At 44.5% G+C, this 24,415-nt stretch overlaps 3 protein-coding genes and 1 pseudogene across 3 annotated transcripts; 3 read left to right on the top strand and 1 right to left on the bottom strand.

Moving 5' to 3' along the window:
- The first annotated feature begins 370 nt into the window (after positions 1–370).
- Positions 371–1,309, top strand: LOC102462783 (olfactory receptor 5AP2-like). The gene has a single exon (XM_025186693.2). The coding sequence runs from the start codon at positions 371–373 to the stop codon at positions 1,307–1,309; it is 939 nt and encodes a 312-aa protein (XP_025042478.2).
- A 5,572-nt stretch (positions 1,310–6,881) lies between these two features.
- Positions 6,882–7,820, top strand: LOC102462545 (olfactory receptor 5AP2-like). Its single transcript, XM_006111828.2, has one exon. The coding sequence runs from the start codon at positions 6,882–6,884 to the stop codon at positions 7,818–7,820; it is 939 nt and encodes a 312-aa protein (XP_006111890.2).
- Positions 7,821–12,992: 5,172 nt separating this feature from the next.
- LOC142829327 (olfactory receptor OR9H1-like) lies at positions 12,993–13,793 on the bottom strand (annotated as a pseudogene).
- A 4,653-nt stretch (positions 13,794–18,446) lies between these two features.
- Positions 18,447–19,391, top strand: LOC102462054 (olfactory receptor 5AP2-like). The gene has a single exon (XM_006111827.3). It carries the CDS (start codon positions 18,447–18,449, stop codon positions 19,389–19,391), a length of 945 nt encoding a protein of 314 aa, XP_006111889.3.
- Positions 19,392–24,415: the final 5,024 nt, after the last annotated feature.

The raw sequence follows: 24,415 nt of genomic DNA on the forward strand, positions 1-24,415 counted from the left end.
ACATAACATGTCTCTTATCCCTTGGCTTTCTACAGGTTGAATCTCTTTAATCCAGAATTCTCTTGTCCAGAAACATCTGTCGTCCAGAATGATTTTAGTTACACGGGTGTCCACTTTCTAATAGCACAGTAAGCAGTGAAAGTATTGGTAATGATGCTAGACAATAGTAACCTCCCATCGTCCAAAAAATTATCTCGTTCAGAACTGGTCAGGTCCCAAGGGTTCCAGATTAGAGAAGTTCAACTGGTATTGTATTTCACAATGGTGGTATCCACCGCCCAAGCCCATATGGTTGATCTTGAATCATAAGCTCTGTCTTGGCTTTGTTTTTCTTCTTCTACCCCAACAGCATTGATTGCATCTGGACTATATGGCACAAGGCAATCAAACTGGAGTGTCCGTATTCATCCTTCTGGGATTCCCAGGCAGTCAGTCATTGCAAGCTGTCCTCTTTGGGATGTTTCTGCTGATCTACACCATGAACCTAGCGGGGAATCTCAGCATGATCACTTTAATCAGGATCGAGATGCGGCTACACACTCCCATGTATTTTTTTCTGAGCAACTTGTCCCTGGTCGATGTCACTTACTCTTCCACTATTGTCCCTAACGCTCTGGTGAACTTCTTAGCAGAGAGGAAAGCCATTTCCTTTGCTGGCTGTGCCACACAATTTTTCTTTCACTCCTTCTCTGTGAACGCTGAGGGTTTGCTTCTGGCCGCGATGGCGTACGATCGCTTCATAGCCATTTGCAAGCCGCTGCTGTACACGCTCATTATGTCCCCGAAGGTCTGTGTTCAGCTGGTCGCTGCATCCTACTTCTATGCCTGTGTCAGTGCCCTTGTGCACACCGGCTCTTTGTTCAGCCTGTCCTTCTGCGGTCCCAACATCATCGATCACTTCTTCTGTGACATCCCCCCGCTCCAGAAACTCTCCTGCTCGGACACGCGCATGGATGACATTGTGCATTTCGTCTTTGTTGCCATACCCGCATTAATTACTATCGTGGTTGTTGTTGCTTCCTATGTTTTTATCATACTGGCCATCTTGCGGATCCGCTCCAGTGAGGGCAGACGCAAAGCCTTCTCCACTTGTACCTCCCACCTGACAACTGTGTCCATACTCTTTGGGACTCTGCTCTTTATGTACTTACGGCCCATAGCCATCGACTCAGCATTTTATGATAAAGTGTTGTCTGTGTTCTATACCCTAGTGATCCCCACGCTGAACCCCCTCATCTACAGCCTGAGGAACAAGGAGGTGAAGGATGCCTTCAGGAGGCTAATACACCAGAAAATTATTTCTCGCTGAGGAGATGAGTTTCATGAGTTATTAAGAAACAGAAGTGAGAAGCACTGCTCTGAAAATGGAATTTCTCTCCTTTTCGAAAATGTAGAGGTTTAAAAAAAAAGTTTCCTAACTTGGGACAAAACATTGAAAATTCATAGTATTTTGTGGGACAGAAATTCTGAAAAATTCAATTTTGGGAAAACCACAATGGAATTTTTTGGCTGTCTGGCTGAGGCTCTTCCCACTTCCACTGTGTTGTTAGAACATGAGATTGGAAAGAGCTTTTCAAGAGGATAGCTAGGGAGTTGCCCTTTTGAATTCTCAAAAGGAAAACAAAACCAATTAATCAAAAATAAACATTTCCCCCTTAAAATGTTGTGAGAAAGGTCTGTTCTATAGGACGACCCTCACAATGGAGAATTCCCAACTAGCTGTAGCAATGAGGCAAACGTGAGATCTTACTGCTCTTAGCCCTCTCGCTGGGTCTTACATGGTGAGAAAGAAGGCAGCAGGAAGAGAAGAGGGAAATGTCTTCTTGCTCCAGCCCAGAGGAGTGTGGCCAATGTCACACGGTGAGAGTTACACCTCTGAAGGAAGGGCTGGGGGCCGATTCTGGCACAGAGATGGAAGGGGACAGCTAAGGAGGTGAGCCATGATGGAGAATACTGGCTTATGGGGAGAACAAGGACTTCAGGCACTGGGATGATATGGAAGCCAGGGAGAACCCAGATGTTGGGTATTCAGTCAGTCCTTCCTCCTCCCCAGCACACCTGGAAGGCAGCCTAGGGAACGGACTCCCAGGGTGACTATTTTTTAAAGAAGAGCCTGAAATAAAGTGCTTGAAGTTACCCAAAATGGAAACTCAGATGAGAGGCCACTTGCAGGGTTACCTCCAGGCTACAAAGAGACACTCAGGAGAAGGCTACATGTTTCTCAGAAAATTCCCAAATTCGAAAAAAAAAGTTGACTTCCAAATTGTTACAGAGCCAATATTTTGACATTTCCTACAAAAACCACAATTCTGAACTTCTTCAGCTCGTGACCTACAAGAGGGTTCATTCTGATGATGTCTAGTCATTTCATTTTAATAACGTAGGGTATGTCTACACTACAGCATTGTTTTGAAATATCTAATTTCAAAATAGTTATTTCAAAATATCTAATTTTGAAATAACGTGTTGCCACACAAAATGCATTTCTAAATAGCTTTTTGCTATTTCGAAATGCACATCCACACTGATTGGACACTGAATCGCATTTAAGGCCAGCCGGAACTGATTCTGTCAGGGCATCAGGTCAGAAGTTACCTTGTGGCCAGGGCGTCCAGCAGGGCACCCTGGGAAGGGCTGGAGGCCCCCAATTTAAAATGAGCATCTACACAGAGCTTATTTCAAAATAGGCACTCTTCCTTGTGGAATGAGGTTTACCAATTTCGAAATAAGCCCGCCACTATATTGAATTAATTTTGAAATAGCAGTTGGCTTGTGTAGATGCTAGGAAAGTTATTTCGAAATAACGGCTGTTATTTCAAAAAAACTTGGCTGTGTAGACATACCCGTAGAAACATTTTGTTTTATGAAGGCAAAAATGTATCATTTCAATGATAAAAAATGTTTTGGTTCAACCTTATTTCATTCTTTATTTTTATATTTTATTAAAATATAATCTGGGTCTAGAATAACAGAATGCACACACACATACTGGGGCTAAGACAGTGACTGGGGAAGCTTTTGTGTTTGGGTGTTTGAGAAGAAAAGGATCCTTCCCCCCCCCCAAAAGGCCACATGGACAGGATAGGGCCAAAAGCCACAGATACTTCCAGAGCAAGCATAACCATAAGAGAGGACAAGAGAAGGAAAGGTTTTGCATACTGTGTTGGCTATTTCAGGTTTGGAAATGCGAGCAAAGAAACAGTGTCCTGCTGTTTGAGTTCCGCTTTGTTCAGAGAACCAGGACTTTATACACAATTTGTAAATAGACAGCATTGCATCAACGATGCCTAAATCCATCTTCTGTTGTTTCTCCCAATGGAAACAATGTACAGAGCGCTGAACGTTGGCTACCCATTGAGGCCCAAAAGAGGTAACACTACTTTAGAAATGTAGGTCAAACTCCTTGTGAATTCTACACATTTCTTGGTCTTTCTCTTTTCTGAAGAAGAAATTGAAGTTTCAGTACACGGTTGCTTTTATTTCTTTCATGTAATTAACATTTTGTCCTTAATCCACTTGCATTTAAAACAGAATTGACCCTACTCAGAGCTGAGCAGTTTCAAAATCGATTGCATCTCAGCTAATGCACCTCAATCTTGATATGCCCCACTCTCTGCTATAGCCCTTCACAACCCCCTGACTCGGTCAGTGCCCCTCAGTTCCGATCTTCAGCCATTTTAGCTATTCCAATCCAAGGCTTTTAGACATCCCTGAAGAGACACCTCAGTCTTGATCTAGTGTACAACACTTTGCTTCTCTTGTATCCCATCTCTGGGCTCTCAAAATACCAGTGTCCCGAAGAACTCAACTCTTGATTTCTCAGCAATTAAAAAATAATTAAATAACTGTACCAGGAAATGCATTTGCAATAAACATTGCCAGATTGATTTCTGACTGGAAGTCATTCTTCCAAGGGGCAGCTGCAGATTTATGGAGTGGATAAATCAGGCGAAAGGGATAAAGAGAAGCCACAGCACTTTGAAGGACTTGATCAGACTTTGGTACCAAACTATCTCCTGATCCCACGTGACCTAACAGGCGTGTTAATGATGCCCTTTGTGCCTGACCTGAGGTTGAGTGCGCTAAGGGATTCAGTCTCCAAATGCCATAGAGCAAATAAATACACCCCGCCTCTTATTACAGCTTTTGAATCCAAGAAAGAGAGATGTCTCTCTTGCAACAGGCAGTAAAGGACAAAGAGTAACGTGAGTAAAACAAATGCTTCCATTCTTCTAACACCTGGGAAATACACCCACATCCATTCTTTCCATTGCAGAACAGAATTTTTTTTCCATTCTCTACATGGTGATTCTTATTCCACCAAAATGATGGATTTTTTGTTGATCTCTGTATATTTGCAATAAAATGGGATAAAAAGCCTAAAATACCCTGAATGTGCCAGGACTCAAGGTGTAAGGTTTTTTTTTAATGTGGTTCATTCTTTTGAACAACAAATATTTTCATTGAAAACTTAAAGCAGGTTTTTTACTAGAGGGAACATTCCACACTGACAGCCCTAAAGAGAGCTGGTCTCTCTATGTAGACAGAAGGTCCCATACAGAATGGGCGGCCCTGGTTTTCCTCAGCATCCCATTCTCGGCTCTGATAGGAGGGCTTGTGGGCTCAGGGTGGATACACAGATATCAGGGAATGAATATCAGATTTTCTCACTAGTTTGCAGTGGAAAAACAAGCACATTTGGACCCACTTGGATTCCAAGGAAGCATCTCGCTGGATGCTTTCTGACTGGCACTCCCTGCTGCCAGGCCATTACCAGGTATGTATTCACCATGAGGCTACTTAATGTCTGCTTTCAAAATCTCTTCCGAGAAACAAAGGTCAGTCTTCCCACTATCTCCACATCCTTTGGGGAAATAAGAAAGATTAACATAGCAACAAAGAAAAAAACCTCTAATGTCAGATACTCAAGAGGCCAGGTCAATACACGGCTTTGTAGACATTCAGATTCTGGTTGGATTCCAGGTCTGACACCCAGCCCCATGGGCATGTGTTCAGGTATTGCCCTAGTGAGAGTGAGAGAAAGGGAGAGAGAGATTTTCTTTACATTCCTGCTCACTAAACTCTTTTTTTCTTGAAGGGGGACTTTTTCCTAACCCACTTGTTGTTTCTGCTACAACACTTCCATGCTAGTCCCAGGGTCCAAAAGACGTGGCAGGCTTTCAACCCTGGTGTAAATACAGCTTCTCTTTGCTTAACTCTTCTGTTTCTTCATATACCCTTGACGGATATAAACTTCCCCTTTGTGACTGTTACCTTGGTTATCTCAAAAATAATTTGGTTTATTGGATTTACCCTGGGGGTTTATGACAAATGGGAGCTATTGGCTAACGTGTCATTGTGAAAATATACTGATCCCTAACTAATGGAAAATTGCTTGAATGCCAGCATGAGAATGATTTTCAAACAGCTCCTTCATCTTCCTCTTGTATATTAGGTTGTTGCAGAGAACACAGACTCCCAGAATTACAGGATTAGAAGGTACCACTTGGGGCGTGTTCTAGCCGAGCCGCCTGCCAAGGACATGTTATGTCTAACCCACCCAAGTCGAACAGCGTGCACTTCTTGCCAAGAAGGCTAATGGCAGACGGGGGAGCATTTGTAGGAAAATTGCCAGCAGAACTAGAAGTGATTATTCCCCTCTATTTGGCACTGGAGAAACCACATCTGGAGTATTGTGTCCAGTTTTGTGCACCCCCACATCCACTACAGAAAGGATGTGGACAAACTGAAGGGCAACAAATAATTAGTGGGCTGGGCACACATGACCTAGGAGGTGAGGCTGAGAGAGCTGGTCTCATTCAGTCTCCAGAAGAGAAGAGTGAGGGGGGATTCGAGAGCAGCCTTCAACTTCCTGATGGGAGGTTCCAAAGAGGATGGAGAGAGGCTGCTCTCAGTATTGACGGATGGCAGAAGAAGGAGCAATGGGCCCAAGTTGCACTGGGGGAGATCTAGTTTGGATAGTAGGGAAAGTCTATTTCCCTAGGAGGGAGGGGAAACACTGGAATGCGTTCCCTAATGAGGGGGTGGAATCTCCATCCATAAGGTTTTTAAGTCCCGGCTTGACAAAGTCCTGGCTGAGATGAGTGAGTTGGGATTGGTCCTGCTATGAGCAGGGGGCTGAAATTGATGCCTCCTGAGGTCTCTTCCAACCCTCATCGTCTATGATTTTATCCAGCCTCCTTTTGAAAATCTCCAGTGAAGGAGATTCCACAACCTCCCTTGGCAGCTCTCTTCCATTGCCCTAGCCTACTTACCGTTAGGAATCTTTTAATGAGATTGAATCTAAATGCATGATGCTGTAGTGTGCTCCCATTACCTCTTGCTCTGCTGTCTCCTGCAAGACAGAATGACTTGTCTCCACTTTTTTTTATGGCAGTGTTTCATGTATTTGGACACGGCTCTCGTGTTCCTCTGTAATCTCTTTTTCAAAACTTTGCTCACATGATTTCATTCCATCCCTTTGATCAGCCTTGATGCTCACTTCTGGGACCATTCCGGTTGCTCTACATCCTTTCTAATGATGCTTAGCCATCTCATACCATGAGTCTATATTTGCAAATGCCAGTGCCTGCTAGGGATTCAGAGTTTTAAAATTCTGAACTGTCCTTTCTATTTTGTTTTGAAATGTCTGTTTTTTAAAAGGAGAGAAATCTTGGCACAGACACACAAAATTCATTTGTTTGCAAATTTCTCACAGCCATACCAACATAAAATTGTATCTAGACTTTCTATTGTATTTCACAATGGATGTAGCTGCCTTCTACCCCATATCGTTAATCTTGATTCATGAAATCTTTGAAATCTTCAGCTTTCCTGTGTTTTTTCTTCTATCCCAACAGCGCTGATCACATCTGGACTATATGGCACATGGCAATCACACCGGAGTGTCCGTATTCATCCTTCTGGGATTCCCAGGTAGTCAGTCACTGCAAGCTGTCCTCTTCGGGATGTTTCTGCTGATCTACACCATGAGCCTCGCGGGGAATCTCAGCATGATCACTTTAATCAGGATAGAGACGCGGCTACATACTCCCATGTATTTTTTCCTCAGCAACTTGTCCCTTGTGGACATCACCTACTCTTCCACTATTTCCCCCAGGACTCTGGTGAACTTCTTAGTGGAGCATAAAGACATTTCTTTTGCTGGCTGTGCCACACAATTTTTCTTTCACTCCTTCTGTGCGTACTCTGAGGTTTTGCTTCTGGCCATGATGGCGTACGATCGCTTCGTAGCCATTTGCAAGCCGCTGCTGTACACGCGCATTATGTCCCCGAAGGTCTGTGTATGTCTGGTAGCAGCATCCTATTTCTATGCCTCTTTTAATGCTGGGGTGCATACAATCACCTTGTTCAGCATGTCCTTTTGTGGTTCCAACATCATCGATCACTTCTTCTGTGACATCCCCCCGCTCCAGAAACTCTCCTGTTCGGACACTCACAGGGATGACATTGTGCATTTTGTCTTTTCTGCTTTATCTGGAATAAGCACTGCCCTGGTCGTCATCATCTCCTACATCTGTATCATGCTGGCCATCTTGCGGATCCACTCCAATGAGGGCAGACGTAAAGCCTTCTCCACCTGCGCCTCTCACCTGACAGCTGTGTCCATTCTGTACGGGGCTCTGTTCTTCATGTATTTTCGGCCAACCTCCGGCAACCCATCAGATTACGACAAAGTGGTGTCTGTGTTCTATACTCTGGTGATCCCCTTGTTGAACCCCCTGATCTACAGCCTGAGGAACAAGGAAGTGAAGGATGCTCTGAAAAGGACAATATACCAGAAAATTATTCCTCACTGAATCTAAGGGCTTGTCTTCACTTAACCTGAAATCGATGCTCTGGAGATCAATATCCTGGAGTTCAATTTAGTGGATCTAGTAAGGACCCATTAAATCAAATATTGACATGATTCCTGTTAACCCCACTACTGCACAGGGTCATGAGGAGAAAGGGAATTTGACCTAAGGTATGTCAACTGCCATAGATGGAGTTGCGTAGGTCAACTTTCTCCCATAGAAAAAGTTTCATGGTTTAATAATAAATAGAAGTGAGAAGAGCTGGCCTGAAAATGGAATTTTGCTTTTATGGAAAATGTTGACGTTTAAGAAAAAATCATTGGAACAGACAAATGTCCATCTAGCCCAGAGGCCTGTCTGCTGAAAGTGGCAAAAGCCAGATGCCCAAAAGGGAATGAACAGAACAGGGAGCCATTAAGTGATCCCTCCCTTGTCACCCTTTTCCACCCCCTGACAAACACCCATGGAATTCATCAAGTTCTTCCTTGAGCCCTGTTAATGTCTTGGTCCTCACAACCTCCTCCGGCAAGGAGTTCCACAAGCCGTGCTCTGTGTGATGAAAAACTTCCTTTTACTTGTTTTAAAACTGCTACCTATTAATTTTACGTGGTGACCCCTAGACGTTCTGTTATGGGAGCAAGTGAATAACTGTCCCTTATTCACTTTTTCCAACCCAGTCATGATTATATAGAACTCTCTGCTATCCCCCATCGTCTCTTCTTTTCTAATATGAAAAGTCCAAGTCTTTTAAATTTCTCTTCAGACGGGACCTGTTCCAAACGTATCATCATTTTGTTGCCCTTTTCTGAACTGTTTCCAATGCTAATATATCTTTTTTGAGATAAAGCGACCACCTCTGTACGCAGTATTCAAGATGGGGGCGTACCATGGTTTTATGTAGAGGAAATAAGATCATTCCTGTCTTGTTATCTACCCCTTTGTAAAAATAATTCAAGCCAAAAATGTGAAAATATTAATAAATGTTGTGGGATAGAAACTCTAATAATTGCAGGTTGAATTGCTTTAACTTTTGTTTTATTGATGTCTTGAGTCTCCTGCATCCAGGAGTCTTGCAGAAATGTGGATAATAAATCCCCTGGAGTGAGAAGTGAGGAACCGATCCAGACTAAGACAATCTCCAGGAAAGTCTCACTGAGATTCCCCACCAGGGTAGTAAGAAACCTCACAAAGGGAGTGATGGCCAGTGCTCCAGACACACAAACAGCCCTGACTTTGAATAAAGCACAAAGTTACAGTTAATTATGTAGGCTGGATTTTTCAACGGGCTTAAGGCAGTGGCTATCAAAGTGCAGTGTGTCCTCTCCTTTCACACACTCCCGGAGCAGTGAGTGTGCTGGCACTCTGGCCTGGCATCTGCCAAACCCCAGCCCCACCAAACCAGCTCAAAAGAGGCAGAGAGCAGAACCACACTGTGTTTCTCTCCTCCCTCCCACCCAGCTCAGCTGAGGGAATGTCCGTATAATCAAGAGCTTTCCCGGTGGAGAAGGGGGAAGTGGGAAAGAGTGTGAAGAGAGAGCAGAACAAGAGACTTTGTGCTGCATTTCTCACCTCCCTCCTGCCCAGATTGCGGGGGGGAACACCAGTATAACGATGGGCTTTTCCTGCTGCTCTCATTGACTGAAGTTGCAGTCAATGGGATCAGCAGGAAACCATATTGGGACCCACGAAGGCACAGAGTTAGGTAAGCAGCTCCCCTTAAGCCCAGACTCTGTACCCCAGTCCTCTGCATTCACTCCCCCCTTGCCAAGACGCTAAGACCCCACCTTGCTCCTACCCCAAGGCTAGTGAAAGATTCTATGGGCTGAATGTGGCCCACAAGAGCCCCCATGTGAAGGGAGCTGAGTTCCTAGCTCTGTGGATGCCTGCAAGAGTCAGGATGAACCTCTTGGGTGCCAGAGACAAGCAAACAACTGAGGTTTCCTCCATCTCTGCAGAGGGCCAGAGGTCCAGCTGGGCAAGCATGAGCTCTGTGGGGCGAGGGAGCTGTAGCTCTACTTCCCTCTCACCGCCACACACTACTGGGCTTGGATCCTCCCTCCTCCGGGGACAACCGGCTGCACAGGTGGGCCAGGCTGGGGCTGATTGTGTCCAGAGAAATTCTTTTACCCCTTCCTGGCCAAGGTGGGAATCACTGTTCCCTGTAAGCTGAGCGCTCGTGCGGCCACCCAGGAGAGATTTCCATGCCACCCAGCAAATCAGCAGAGCGCCCATAGCCAAGAACATGTGTTTCTACCGGTGGTGCACATCCACACCTGTCTGGGGGCACATCACAAGCTTTATTCTGCACAGGAATGGAAAAATTAAAGGGAACACTGGTGGGAATCTGTCCCACCAAAGCAGCCAATTGCACAGGATGGGCTAAGTATCCCTTACAAATCTGTCCGTTCTCTTTCTGTGGATATCACCTTCCAATGCCAATATCAGATACAGATGTGATGTTTTCAGAGTAACCATCTCTGTGGTCCGCTCCATGGATGCTCTTGTCACATTTCAGAGCAACTGCTCTTGTATTTCCCCTTCCATGGTCCAGCAAGACTCCTCATTCCAGTCTTCCAGCCCCTTGGCCATCCTTTCTCTTGGGCAGAGACGTGCATCTCTCTACAGTTAAAGTCTTTGATCTCCATGACCAGCTAATCAGCAAGAAAAGACCCTCTGCTTGGGGTGTATCTTCAAAATACTTTTTTTTGTGTGCATAATTGAAGATGGAGAATTTGCATAAACCTCTACCTATATACTTCTCAGGAAATCCACTTTGCACTTGTCCCAAAAAAGTCCATTCTTGTCTGGGCACATGTTCAGTGTAGTCCTTTGAATTCGAAGGCCTCATGTCAGAACTCCCCCCTGGAGATATTACATGCTATCACAGCCCGTAATACTACTTAAGTTTGCCCTTCATACCATAAGGCTTTCCAAGGACACATCAGGAAATTGTGGTATCTGTCACCTTAGGCCTCCGGTGTCTAGACGTCAGCTCTCTCTGGGCAGGGACCCACTTGGCCTGGAAATTAGATTGCAGATCCTGAAGTTTACTGGGATTCTACCAGCAGGTTTGACCTTAGTCCTGTCCCTGAATTTGCATTCTCTCTCCAATGTGAAAGGCTAGTTTTTGCATTACTAAGGCTAGATCTTCACTAAACGGAAGATTAACGCTTCCACGATTGATCTTCCTGAGTGTGATGTAGTGAAGCTAGTTAACACTTTCTAAATCAAATTCAGAGGATTCTCCCATCGGCAGCCCGTATTCCTGCTCCTGTGAGGAGTAACGGAAGCTGAGGAGAGCATTTTCTCCCATCCGCCTCTCACTGAAACTCAAAACAAAGTACAGTACACTGTGTCCAGCTATGTAATTAACTTGAGTATCTTGATTTGATCTTGCCTTTTAGTGTAGACCTGGCCTCATCCTCAACCAGAACACACAAATGCATATAACATGTATTGATAGAAAGGGCTATAAATAGTCTCTGTGTACCTTTTAATATGATAGTCTATGACATTGTCGTGTTTCCTGAATTTTTGCTCACCAACATACAGAAAACATTGATAAAGTTCATGCAATAGCCTCAACACCATGCCTGCGTTTGTCCTTTCTATCCCAGAGGCACATACAGGGCCAAATTATGAGTAGACGGAACTTGGTTGAAGTCATTTACTTCTAATGAGGATGTTTTGTTTGTATGTAATTTTGTCAACTGACTCTTAGAGGAACAAACTCAGACAAAGCTTTTAGCAGAGACTACCAGGCAACTAGCGGATGTAAATTCTATGTGCACATCCATGAAACAGAACAGGCTGCTGGTGATTAAGTGGAAGGTTATATAAAATGAGTGGACTAGCATTGTGAAGAAAAGCTTCAAAATGGCTCGTTGCGACATATCTTTTATGGAAGGTATAACCCTGTAATGGAATCTTCTTGACATGACCAGAATTCTCCCAATTATTAATTGGTGTGAATGACTCAAATATTCAAAAACTAGAAGGCAAATAATAAAACCACATTCAGTTATTTATTATAAAATACCAGCAGATTTACCCCAGTGTTGCTAACATCCTTAAGTCGATTAATTTTTTGTAAAATCAGGAAAATGTACAGGATTCATTTAAATTCTTGTATTTTTCAAAAATAAGGTGTTGTTTTTATAAAGCTAATGTTTATTTTGGATTACTTAAAGTGGATTCTTAAAACTTTTCACTTTAATTTTTTTTAGTAATGTTTAAATGGGAATTTCATCACGTATTTTTTTTCTTCATCACTATAAACTCTTTTAATTTGCTCAGTTTTAACAAAAATGGCTATACTCTATTTGTTATAAACAATGTTTTTAGAAACATTTTCTTCTTCTTTCCACAAACCAAGCATTGATGTAGCTATGCCAAAACAAAGCACTACTCCAAATTTCTATTTTATCTGTTTTCTGTCGGGTTTATTGAAACGCAATCCTGTCCCAAGTTCAGCCTATTTTTCTTGCTCCTCTTGGCTCAGTCTCTTTCAAGAGTTGCTCAGATATGTCAATTGGAGGAAAATACTTGGTTTGGCGATTCTGTCTCTTTTCTGTTTGGTTTTATGAGACACAATCCCATTCTAGGCGCAGTGCCTTTTCCTGGCAAAGTCAAAACCCGAGCTTGCTTTAAGTTAGGATCAGGGGAAGCGGTGTACCAAATCTGGTGGTCCTAGCTTTTACCATTTAGAAGGAGTTCTTGAAGAGACAGACAAACTCTAGAAAATAAACAGTAGAGGAATGATTTCTTTAGCCACTCTCATTATTAGAGTATCCAACCCAAGCTCCTAAAACACTTAATACATGAATAATAATTAATGCCTATTTCTCATATCAGTAAGTCTCAAAGCACTTCCCTGTCTTTTTTTCATGAATGTATTTCCCTTCTCAGCACTCTGGGGAGGCGGGGCCATGCCACCAACCCCATTGATGGAGAACTGAAGAACAGTGAGGCTAAGTGACTAGCCCAGGTTCAAACCAGAAGTCCATTGTGGATCAAGAAAACCAAAGCAGGTTTTCCATGTCTTCAGCCAATGCTTAGACCATTGGCCCAGTGGGCCCTTCCCTTGAGGATGGCAATGCAGCCTTGGCACAAAATGGTTCCCAACTGGGAGCTGAACATCTCTGAGGAGTTCGCTACCACAGGAGATGCCAACGCTCAGCTGTTGGGTGAAGGTCTCCTTGGCATACCTGCCCCTTCGTTCGTTTTGATACAGGGGACAGAAGCTTGATTATCAGCAAACACCAAACTAGTGATGTGGAGAACCCTCTCCCTCCGTCTCTCCCGCTTACTCCTTAAACCCATTCCGAACATTTCAATTCCCCAAGAATACATCTCCCGACCTAACTTCCTTGAAAGGGCCTCTTTCACTTCCTTGTTCCTCAGGCTGTAGATCAGGGGGTTCAACATGGGGATCACATAGGTATAAAAGAAAGAAATGATTTTGTTGCAGTCCATGAGGCCGTAAATACATGAAAAAGCCCTTTCTGTAGAAAATGAAGATGGCTGCTAGGTGGGAGGCACAGGGAGAGAAGGCTTTGCGTTGGCCCTTGGCGGAGTTGATCTTGAGAGTGGCCACATTGTGTATATATAGGAGACAAGGATGATTAAGAGAGTCGACGTTACCACCACAGCCGTACACTTGAAATGCACAAGGTCTGTGGTGCGGGTGTCAGAGCAACACAGCTTCAGGAAGGAGGGCACGTCACAGAAGAAGTGATTGATGATGTTGGAGTGGCAGAAGGACAACCGGAATATAAAGATAATTTGAACAACTGCATTCAGCCAGCCCACTAGGTATGACCCCAGCACCACCAGCACACAGAACCACTTGAATATGTTGATAGTATAGAGCAGTGGATTGCAGATGGCCATGAACTGATCCTATGCCATGACAACCAAGATGCATAAGAAGAAGAACTGGAGAGCATACTCAGCGAACAAAACTACTTTCCTCATGGATAGTAAAGTCATAAGTGTGCTGGACAAGAAGCAACGGGCTTCAACTGCAGCAAGGGAGGTTTAGGTTGGACCTTAGGAAAAACTTCCTGCCTGTCAGGATGGTTAAGCACTGGAATAAATTGCCTAGGGAGGTTGTGGAATCTCCATCACTGTAGATATATAAGAGCTGGTTGGAAAGAATCATAGAACACCAGAACTGGAAGGGCCCTTGAGAGGTCATCGAGTCCTGACCCCTGCCTTCACGGCAGCATCAAGCAAAGTCTAGATCATCTCTGACAGGTGTTTGTCTAACCTGACAGGTGTTTGGCCAAAAAGAAAGCCCCAAAAAAGGACAGGAGAGGGCCAAAAGCCAAAGATACTTTCAGAGCAAGCATAATCATTAGAGAGGACAAGAGAGGGAAAGGTTTTGCGTACTGTGTTGGCTATTTCGGGTTTGGAAATACGAGCAAAGAAACAAGTGTCCTGCTGTTTGAGTTCTGCTTTCTTCAGAGAACCAGGACTTTCTACATTCTTCATAAATAGACAGTATTGCATCAAAGATGCCTAAATCCATCTTCAGTTGTTTCTCCCAATGGAAACAATCTACAGGGCCCTGAATGTTGGCTACCCATTGAGGCCCAAAAGAAGTAACAATACTTTAGACGTGTAGGTCTAACTCCCTGAGAATTCTACACATTTGTTGCTGTTTCTCTTTTCTGAAGAGGAAATGAAGGTTCAATACACTCCTGCTTTTTATTTTTTGATATAACAAGCAGGATTAGAATTTTTTCCTTAATTCACTTAGGGTATGTCTACACTACCCCGCTAGTTCGAACTAGCGGGGTAATGTAGGCATACCGCACTTGCAAATGAAGCCCGGGATTTGAATTTCCCGGGCTACATTTGCATAAACCGGGCGCCGCCATTTTAAAATCCCGGTTAGTTCGAACCCCGTGCCGCGCGGCTACACACGGCACGGAGTAGCTAGTTCGGATTAGGCTTCCTAATCCGAACTAGCTGTACTCCTCATTCCACGAGGAGTACAGCTAGTTCGGATTAGGAAGCCTAATCCGAACTAGCTACTCCGTGCCGTGTGTAGCCGCGCGGCACGGGGTTCGAACTGCCGGCATTTAAAAATGGCAGCGCCCGGCTTATGCAAACGAAGCCCGGGAAATTCAAATCCCGGGCTTCATTTGCAAGTGCGGTATGCCTACATTAGCCTCCTAGTTCGAATTAGGAGGGTAGTGTAGAGATACCCTTACATATAAAACAGAATGGACCCTCATCAGAGATGAGCAGTTTTAAAATCGGTCTCACCTCAGTGAATGCACCTCAATCTAGATATGCCCCACTCTCTGCTATTGCAGCCCTTTCTGACCCCCTGACTCTGTCAGTCCCCTCAGTTCTGATCTTCAGCCATTTTTGTTATTCCAAACTAAGGCTTTTAGACATCCCTGAAGAGACACCTCAGTCTTGATCCACTGTACAACTCTTTGCTTTTCATGAAGCCACCTCTGTGCTCTCAAAATACCAGTGTCCCAAAGAACTCAATTCTTGTTTTCTCAGCAATTAAAAAATAATTAACTAACTGTACCAGGAAATGCATTTGCAATAAACGTTGCCAGCTTGATTTCTGACTGGAAGTCGTTCTTTCTGGGGGAGCTGCAGATGTATGGAGTGGATAAATCAGGGGAAAGGGATAAAGAGAAGCCACAGCACTTCGAAGGAGTTGATCAGACTTTGGCATCAAACTATCTCCTGATCCCATGTGACCTAAAGGGCCTGTTAATGATGCCATTTGTGCCTGACCTGAGGTTGAAAGCCCTAAGGGATTCAGTCACCAAATGCCAGTCGAGCAAATAAATACACCCCACCTCTTATTACAGCTTTTGAATCCAAGAAAGAGAGATGTCTCTCTTGCAACAGGCAAAGAGTAACGTGAGTAAAACAAATGCTTCCATTTCTTCTAATATCTGGGAAATACCCCCAGATCCATTCTTTCCACCGAGGAACAGAATTTTTTTCTATTCCCAAAATGGTGATTCTTATAACACCAGAATGAAGGATTTTTTTGATGATCTCTGTATATTTGCAATAAAATGGGATAAAAAGCCTAAAATACCCTGAATGTGCCAGGACTCAAGGTGTAAGGTTTTTTTTTAACGTGGTTCATTCTTTTGAACAACAAATATTTTCATTGAAAACTTAAAGCAGGTTTTCGACTAGAGGGAACATTTCACACTGACAGCCCTAAAGAAAGCTGGTCTCTCTATGGAGACAGATGGTCCCATACAGAATGGTCAGCCCTGGTTTTCCTCAGCATCCCATTCTCGGCTCTCATAGGAGGGTTTGTGGGTTCAATGAAATGGGATAAAAGCTTAAAATACCCTGAATACAACATGTGTTTTTTGCGGGGGGTCATATTTGGAACCATCAGCTGATGTCGATTGTCATCACACCATTGAGTTCAATAGAGCTGTAGTAAGACACAAGAACTAAGAATCTTGCCCTAATAGGCTTTAGAGAGTTGTTATCACATATACTCTGTCAACGAAAAATAAAAGGAAATGGTAAGAAAAAATACCCCTTGTCGGCCAGGAGTCAAGTTATAAGGGTTGTGGGTTTTCTTTAAATGTGGTTCATGCTTTTGAACATCAAATATTTTCATTTAAAACTTAAAGTTGGTTTTCTGCTGGAGGAAACATTGTACATTGACAGCCCTAGAGAGAGCTGGTGTCTCTATGTAGACAGAAGGTCCCATACAGAATGGGCAGCCCTGGTTTTCCTCAGCACTCCATTCTCAGATCTGATAAAAGGCCTCGCAGGTTCAGGGTGCATACACAGAGATCATGGAATGAATATAGAGCGTGTGTATTTCAGATTTTCTCATTAGCTTGCAGTGGAGGAAGTAGCAAGTTCAGACCCACCTGGATTCCAAAAAAGTGTCTCGCTGGATGCTTTCTGACTGGCACTCCCTGCTACGTGGGCATTACCAGCTATTTACTCACCATGAAGCAGCTTCATGTCTGCTTTCAAAGTCTCTTCTGAGAAACCAAGGTCAGTCCTCCTACCATCTTCCCACCCTCTAGGATAATGAGAGAGATTAACAGAGCTGCAAGGTTTGTGAAAAGAGCAGAAAGAACCCCCCTCTCACTCTCCCCCCAATGTCTCAAAAGGCCAAGTCAACACACGGCTTTGTAGACATTCAGGTTGTGGTTGGAGCCCAGGTCAGACACCCAGCCCCACGTGCATGTGATCGGCTCTTGCCTTAGTGAGCGTGAGAGAAAGGGAGAGAGAGATTTTCTTTACATGCCTGCTCACTAAACTCTTTTTCTCTTGAAGGGGGATTTTTTCCTAACCCACTTGTTGCTTCTGCAACAACACTTCCATGCTAGTCCCATGGGGCCAAAACAGGTGGCAGGCTTTCAACTCTGGTGTAAATACAGGCTCTCTTTGCTTAATTCCTCAATTCCTTCATATCCCGTTTAGGGATATAAACCTCCCCTCGTGACTGTTACCTTGGTTATCTCAAAAAGAATTTGCTGTATTGGATTTACCATGGGGGTTTATGCCAAATGGGAGCTTTTGGCTGACTTGTCATTATGAAGATATACTGATTCCTAACGGATGGAAAGGTGCTTGAATGCCAGTATGAGGCTGATTTTCAAACACCTCCTCCATCTTTCTCTTGTGTATTTGGTTGTTGCAGAGAACACAGGCTCCCAGAACCATGGGTTCAGAAAGGACCACATGGGGCGTGTTCTAGCCTAGCCGAGTGATGAAGCACTGGACTGGGTTCCCTACGGATGGGTGGAATCTCCATCACTAGAGGTTTTTAAGTCCGGGTTTGACAAAGCCCTGGCTGGGATAATTCTGAGTTGGGGTTGGTCCTGAATTGGTCCGGGAGCTGGACATGATGCTTCCTGAGGTCTCTTCCAACCCTCATCGTCTATGATTTTATCCAGCCTCCTTTTGAAAATTTCTAGTGAAGGAGATTCCACAACCTCCCTTGGCAGCTCTCTTCCATTGCCCTATCATTCATACAATTAGGAAGCTTTTAATGAGATTGAATCTAAATGCACGATGCTGTAGTGTGATCCCATTTTTTCCTGTTCTGCCATCTGCTGCAAGACAGAACAACTTTTCTCCATCTTTTTTTTATGGCAGTGTTTCAAGTATTTGGACACGGCTCTCATGTTCCCCTTCAATTTCTTTTTACAAACTTTGCTCACGTGTTTTGCATTCCATCCCCCTTTGATCAGCCTTGATGCTCACCTCTGGGACCTTTCTGGAAGCTCTACATCCTAATGTCACCTACCCATATAATACCATGAGTCTATATTTGCAAATGACAATATCTGCCAGGGAGGCAGTGTTTTAAAATTCTGCTGTTCATTCTATATTGTTTTGTTTTATTTTGAAACGTCTTTTCTAAAAAAGGAGAGAAATCTTGGCAATTATACAGACTCACACAAAATCAGTTTAAGTTTTCACATTTCTCACAGCCAGACCAACAAAGTTTCTTTTGTATCTTGACATTGTACTCTATTTCACAAAGCAGGTATGCACCTTCTGTCCTCATATTCTTAATCTTGAATCATGAAACCTTGAAAGCTTTACCTTGGCTGTGTTTTTCTTCTATCCCAACAGTGCTGATCACATCTGGACTATATGGCACATGGCAATCACACTGGTATGTCCGTATTCATCCTTCTGGGATTCCCAGGTAGTCAGTCACTGCAAGCTGTCCTCTTTGGGATGTTTCTGCTGATCTACACCATGAGCCTTGCGGGGAATCTCATCATGATCACTTTAATCAGGATCGAGACACGGCTACATACTCCCATGTATTTTTTCCTCAGCAATTTGTCCCTGGTGGACATCACATATTCTTCCACTATTGCCCCTAAGACTCTGGTGAACTTTTTAGTGGAGCATAAAGTCATTTCTTTTGCTGGCTGTGCCACACAATTTTCCTTTCACTCCTTCTCTGTGAATTCTGAGGTTTTGCTTCTGGCCGTGATGGCGTACGATCGCTTCGTAGCCATTTGCAAGCCGCTGCTGTACACGCTCATTATGTCCCCAAAGGTCTGTGTACGTCTGGTAGCAGCATCCTATTTCTACGCCTCTATTAATGCTGTGGTGCACACAAGCTCTTTGTTCAGCCTGTCCTTCTGCGGTACCAATATCATCGATCACTTCTTCTGTGACATCCCCCCACTCCAGAAACTCTCCTGCTCGGACACTCGCAGGGGAGACATTGTGCATTTCATCTTTGCTGCTCTAGCTGGAATGAGCACTGCCCTGGTCGTCCTCATCTCCTACGTTTCTATCATGCTGGCTATCATGCGGATCCACTCCAATGAGGGCAGACGTAAAGCCTTCTCCACCTGCGCCTCTCACCTGACATCCGTGTCCATTCTGTATGGGGCTCTGTTCTTCATATACTTACGCCCCACCTCCGGCAACCCATCAGATTACGACAAAGTGGTATCAGTGTTCTATACCCTGGTGATCCCTTTCTTGAACCCTCTGATCTACAGTCTGAGGAACAAGGAAGTGAAAGATGCTCTCAGAAGGACAATATACCAGAAAATTATTCCTCACTTAATCTAAGGGCTTGTCTTCACTGTCCCTGAAATCTATGCTCCAGAGATTGATCTTCTGGAGTTTAATATAGCAAGTCTTGTAAGGACCCACTACATTGATTGCTGATGTCATTCTTGTTGACCCTGGTACACTACAGGATCACGAGAAAGGGAAGTTGATGGGAGAGTTTCTCCCGTTGACTTCCTGCAGTGTGGATGCAGAAATTTGACCTAAGGTATGTCAACTGCAGCTACACTATTTTCATGGGTGGAGTTGATTAGGTCAACTTTCTCCCATAGAAAAAGTTCAGGATAGGAGTTTCATGATTTAATAATAAACAGCCATGAGAAGAGCTGGCCCGAACACGAAATTTCTCTCCTATGGAAAATATTGAAGTTTAAAAATATCAGAAGAACCTAAGAATGGCAAGACTGGGTCAGACCAAAAGTCCATCTAGTCGAGTATCCTGTCTCCTGACAGTGGCCAATGCCACATGCCCCAGAGGAAATGAGCAGAACAGGAAATCATCAAGTGATCCCTCTCCTATCATCCATTTCCAGCCTCTGACAAACAGATTAGGGACACCATCCTGGCTAATAGCCTTTGATGGAATGAAGCTCCATGAGTTTACAAGTTCTTTCCTGAGTCCTGTTAATGTCTTGGTCTTCACAACATCCTCTGGCAAGGAGTTCCACAGGCCGACCGTCCACTGCGTGAAGAAAAACTTCCTTTTGTTTGTTTTAAACCTGCTACCTATTGATTTTATTTGGTGATGCCTAGTTCTTATGTTATGGGAACAAGTAGATAACTTTCCCTTATTCACTTTTTCCACACCAGTCACAATTTTTATAGACCTCTATCATATTCCCCCTTTGGGTACGTATACACTAGTCCCCTAGATCAATCTAGGGAGGCTAATGAGGGCGACTGAAACTGCAAATCAAGCCCGGGATTTAAATACCCCATGCTTGATTTGCATGTTCCCGGCCGCTCGCCATTTTAGAAATTGACTAGCCCGAAGTAACTGCCCGCTTCTACATGCGGCAGTGAAATGGGATTCCGATTTAAAGCCCTAACTCAAATTAACTGGTATTCCTCCTGCAATGAGGCTTACAAGCTAATTTGATTTAGAGTCTTTAAACTGGAAACTCCTTTTCACTGCCGCGTGTAGACACGGGCAGTTACTTCGGGCTAGTCAATTTCTAAAATGGCAACTGGCCGGGAACATGCAAATCAAGCGCGGGATATTTAAATCCTGGGCTTGATTTGCAATTTTGGTCACCCTCATTAGCTTCCCTAGATCGATCTAGGGGGCTAGTGTAGATGTAACCTTAGTCTTTTTAATCTCTCTTCATATGGGACCCGTTCCAAACCCCTAATCATTTTGGTTCCCCTTTTCTGAACGTTTTCCAATGCCAATATATCTTTTCTGAGATAAGACACCCACGTCTGTATGCAGTATTCAAGATGTGGGCATACCATGGTTTTATATACAGGCAATAAGATATTTTCTGTCTTATTTTCTACCCCCTTTTTTAAAAAAACTTAAGCCAAAAAGTGAAGATGTCAATATTTTTTGGGATAAAAACTCTAACAATTGAAGGTTGAATTGCTTTAACTTCTGCTTCATGGATGTCTTGGGTCTCCTGCGTCTAGGTGTCTGCCAGAGATATGGATAATAAATATCCAGGAGCAAGAAGTGAGGAACCGATCCAGACTAAGACAATCTCCAGGAGAGTTTTACTGCGATTCCCCACCAGGGCAGTAAGAAACCTCACAAAGGGAGTGATGGCCATTGCTCCAGACACTCAAACAGCCCTGACTTTGAATTATGTAGGCTGAATTTTTCAATGGGCTTATGGCAGTGGCTCTCAAAATGCAATGTGCTCCACCATCCCCACCTCTCCCCGTATTCCCACCCCACCCCACCCCATAGCAGAGAGCACACTGGCACTCTGGCCCTGCCAGACGAACTCAAAAGAGGCAAAGAGCAGAACCACACTGCGTTTCTTGCTTCCCTCTCACACAACGCAGCTGGGGGAACAGCAGTATAATATGGACTTTCCTGGTGGGGAAGCGGGAGGAAGTGTGCAGAAAGACCAGCACAAGAGACTCTGTGCTGCGTTTCTCACCTCCCTCCTGCCCGGATTGCTGGGGAGAATGCCAGTGTAATGATGGGCTTTCCCTGCTGCTTTCATTGGCTGGAGTTGCAGCCAGTGGGATCAGCAGGAAACCATATTGGGACCCAAAGGGGCGCAGAGTCAGGTCAGCAGTTTCCTCCAAGCCCAGACCCTGTACCCAGTCCCCCGCACTCCACTCTTCCCCTCCTCCAAGACCCCAGGTCTAGAGAAATATAATCTGCCGGCTGGATGTGGCGCACAAGAGCCCCTGTGTGAAGGAAGCTGAGTTCCTAGCTCTGTGAGTGCCTGCAAGAGTCAGGATGAGCCTCTTGGGTGCCAGAGACAGGCCAATGACTGAGGTTTCCTCCATCTCTGCAAAGGGCCGGAGGTCCAGCTGGGCAAGCATGAGATCTGTGGGCGAGGGAGCTGTAGCTCTACTTCCCTCTCACCGCCACACACCACTGGGCTTGGAGCCTCCCTCCTCTGGGGGCAACAGGCTGCACAAGTGGGCCAGGCTGGAGCTGAGTGTGTCCAGAGAAATTCTTTAACCCCTTCCTGACCAAGGTGGGAATCACTGTTCCCTGTAAGCTGAGCACTCGAGCAGCCACCCAGGAGAGATTCCAATGCCGCCCAGCAGATTAGCAGAATGTCCACAGCCAGCAACATGAGTTTCTACTGGTGGTGCACATCCACACCTGTCTGGGGGCACATCACAAACTTTATTCTGAACAGGAATGGAAAAAATTAAAGGGAACACTGGTGGGAATCTGTCCTACCAAAGCAGCTGATTGCACAGGATGGGCTAAGAATCCCTTACAAATCTGCCTGTTCTCTTTCTGTGGCTATCCCCTTCCAATGCCAATGTCAGACACAGATGTGATGTTTTCAGAGTAAACATCTCTGTGGTCTGCTTGGAGGATGCTCTTGTCACATTTCAGGGCAACTGCACTTGTATTTCCACCTCGATGCTCCAGCAAGACCACTCGTTCTAGTCTCTTGGCCCCTCGGTCATCACTTCTCTTGGGCAGAGACTTGCATCTCTGTACAGGTCAAGTCTTTGATCTCCAGGGCCAGCTAATCAGCAAGAAAAGACCCTCTCCTTGGGGTATATCATGAAAAGCCTTTTATTTTTTGCATAAGTGGAGATGGGGAATTTGCATAAACCTCTACTTTCATATTTTTCAGGAAATGCCTGCCCCCCTTCACCTCCCGCCATGCCACTCGGCTGACTACGGCGCCACTCAGCCGTGGTCCATATAGGCTTCCCCATGGCGGCATAGCTGAGTGGCGTATAAGTCAGCCATGCACCACGGCGGGAGGTGAAGGAAGATACAAAGGGGGGCGGGGCGGTGATGTTCATGGCCAGACCCTGCCCCCTGACTGTGTACATCACCGCCCCGGCCCCTTCCCCTCCCACCGGGGCGCTTGGGGTGGCTGCATGAGGACTCCAGCGCACAAATGTCTGCTTGTACCACTTGCTTCCCTGCGGCGGCCCGGCTGAGCGGTGCAGAAGTCAGCTGAGCTCTACGGCAGGAGGTGAAGGACGTGACTCAGGCAACAGCGCCACCCAGAGGGAATAGCCAGCATTTCAGTGTTACAGACTCACAAACATTGGGATACTATATATACGATATCAGCAGATTTACCCGGTGTGGATCACATCCTTAAGTCAATTAATTTTTTGTAAACTCAGGAAAATCTACATGCTTAATTAAAATTATTGTATTTTTCAAAAATAGTGTTATTTATATTAAGCTAACGTTTACTTTGGGTTTCTTAAAAAGGGATTGTTAAAACTTTTCACTATTTTTTTTGTAGTAATGTTTAAATGGGAATATCATCAAGTGTATTTTTTTTCGTCATCCCAGTAAACTCTTTTAATTTGTTATAATCAATTGTATTAGAAACATTTTCTTCTCGTTTCCAAAACTTAAGCATTGATGTGGCTGTGCCAAAGCAAAGCGCTACTCCAAATGTCTCTGTTTTATCTCTTTTCTGTAAGGTTTATTGAGAAGCAATCCTGTCCCAGGGTCAGCCTATTTTTCTTGCTCCCCTTGACTCAGTCTGTTTCAAGAGTCGCTCAGATATGTCAGTTTTGAGGAATATACTTGATTTGGCGATTCTGTCTCTTTCCTGTTGGGTTTTATGAGACACAATCCCATTCTAGGCACAGTCTCTTTTCCTGGCACAGTGAAACCCTGAGCTTGCTCTAAGTGAGGATCAGGGGAAGCTGTGTATCAAATTTGGTGGTCCAAGCTTTTACCATTTAGAAGGAGTTCTTGAACAGACAGACAAACTCTAGAAAATAAACAGTAGAGGAATGATTTCTTTAGCCACTCTCATTATTAGAGGATCCAACCCAAGCTCCTAAAACACTTAATACATGAATAATAATTAATGCCTATTTGTCATATCAGTAGGTCTCAAAGCACTTCCCTGTCTTTTTCATGAATGTATTTCCCTTCTCAGCACTCTGGGGAGGCGGGCCCATGCCACCATCCCCATTGATGGAGAACTGAAGAACAGCGAGGCTAAGTGACTAGCCCAGGTTCAAACCAGAAGTCCATTGTGGATCAAGAAAACCAAAGCAGGTTTTCCATGTCTTCAGCCAGCGCCTAAACCACTGGACCAATGGGCCCTTCTCTTGAGGATGGCAACACGGCCTTGGCACAAAATGGTTCCCAACTGGGAGCTGAACATCTCTGAGTCGCTGGCTACCAGAGGAGATGCCAACACATAGCTGTTCAGTGCAGACCTCCCTGGCAAACCTGATCCTTAGTTTCTTTTGATACAGGAGGCACAAGCTTGATTATCAGCAAGCACCAAACTAGTCATGTGGATAATCCTCTCCCTCCGTCTCTCCCACTTACTGTTTAAACCCATTCCCAATATTTACATTCCCCAAGAATATATCTTCCGACAACTTCCTTG

The sequence above is a fragment of the Pelodiscus sinensis genome, chromosome 4, assembly GCF_049634645.1.
Source record: "Pelodiscus sinensis isolate JC-2024 chromosome 4, ASM4963464v1, whole genome shotgun sequence".
Lineage (NCBI taxonomy): Eukaryota > Metazoa > Chordata > Testudines > Trionychidae > Pelodiscus > Pelodiscus sinensis.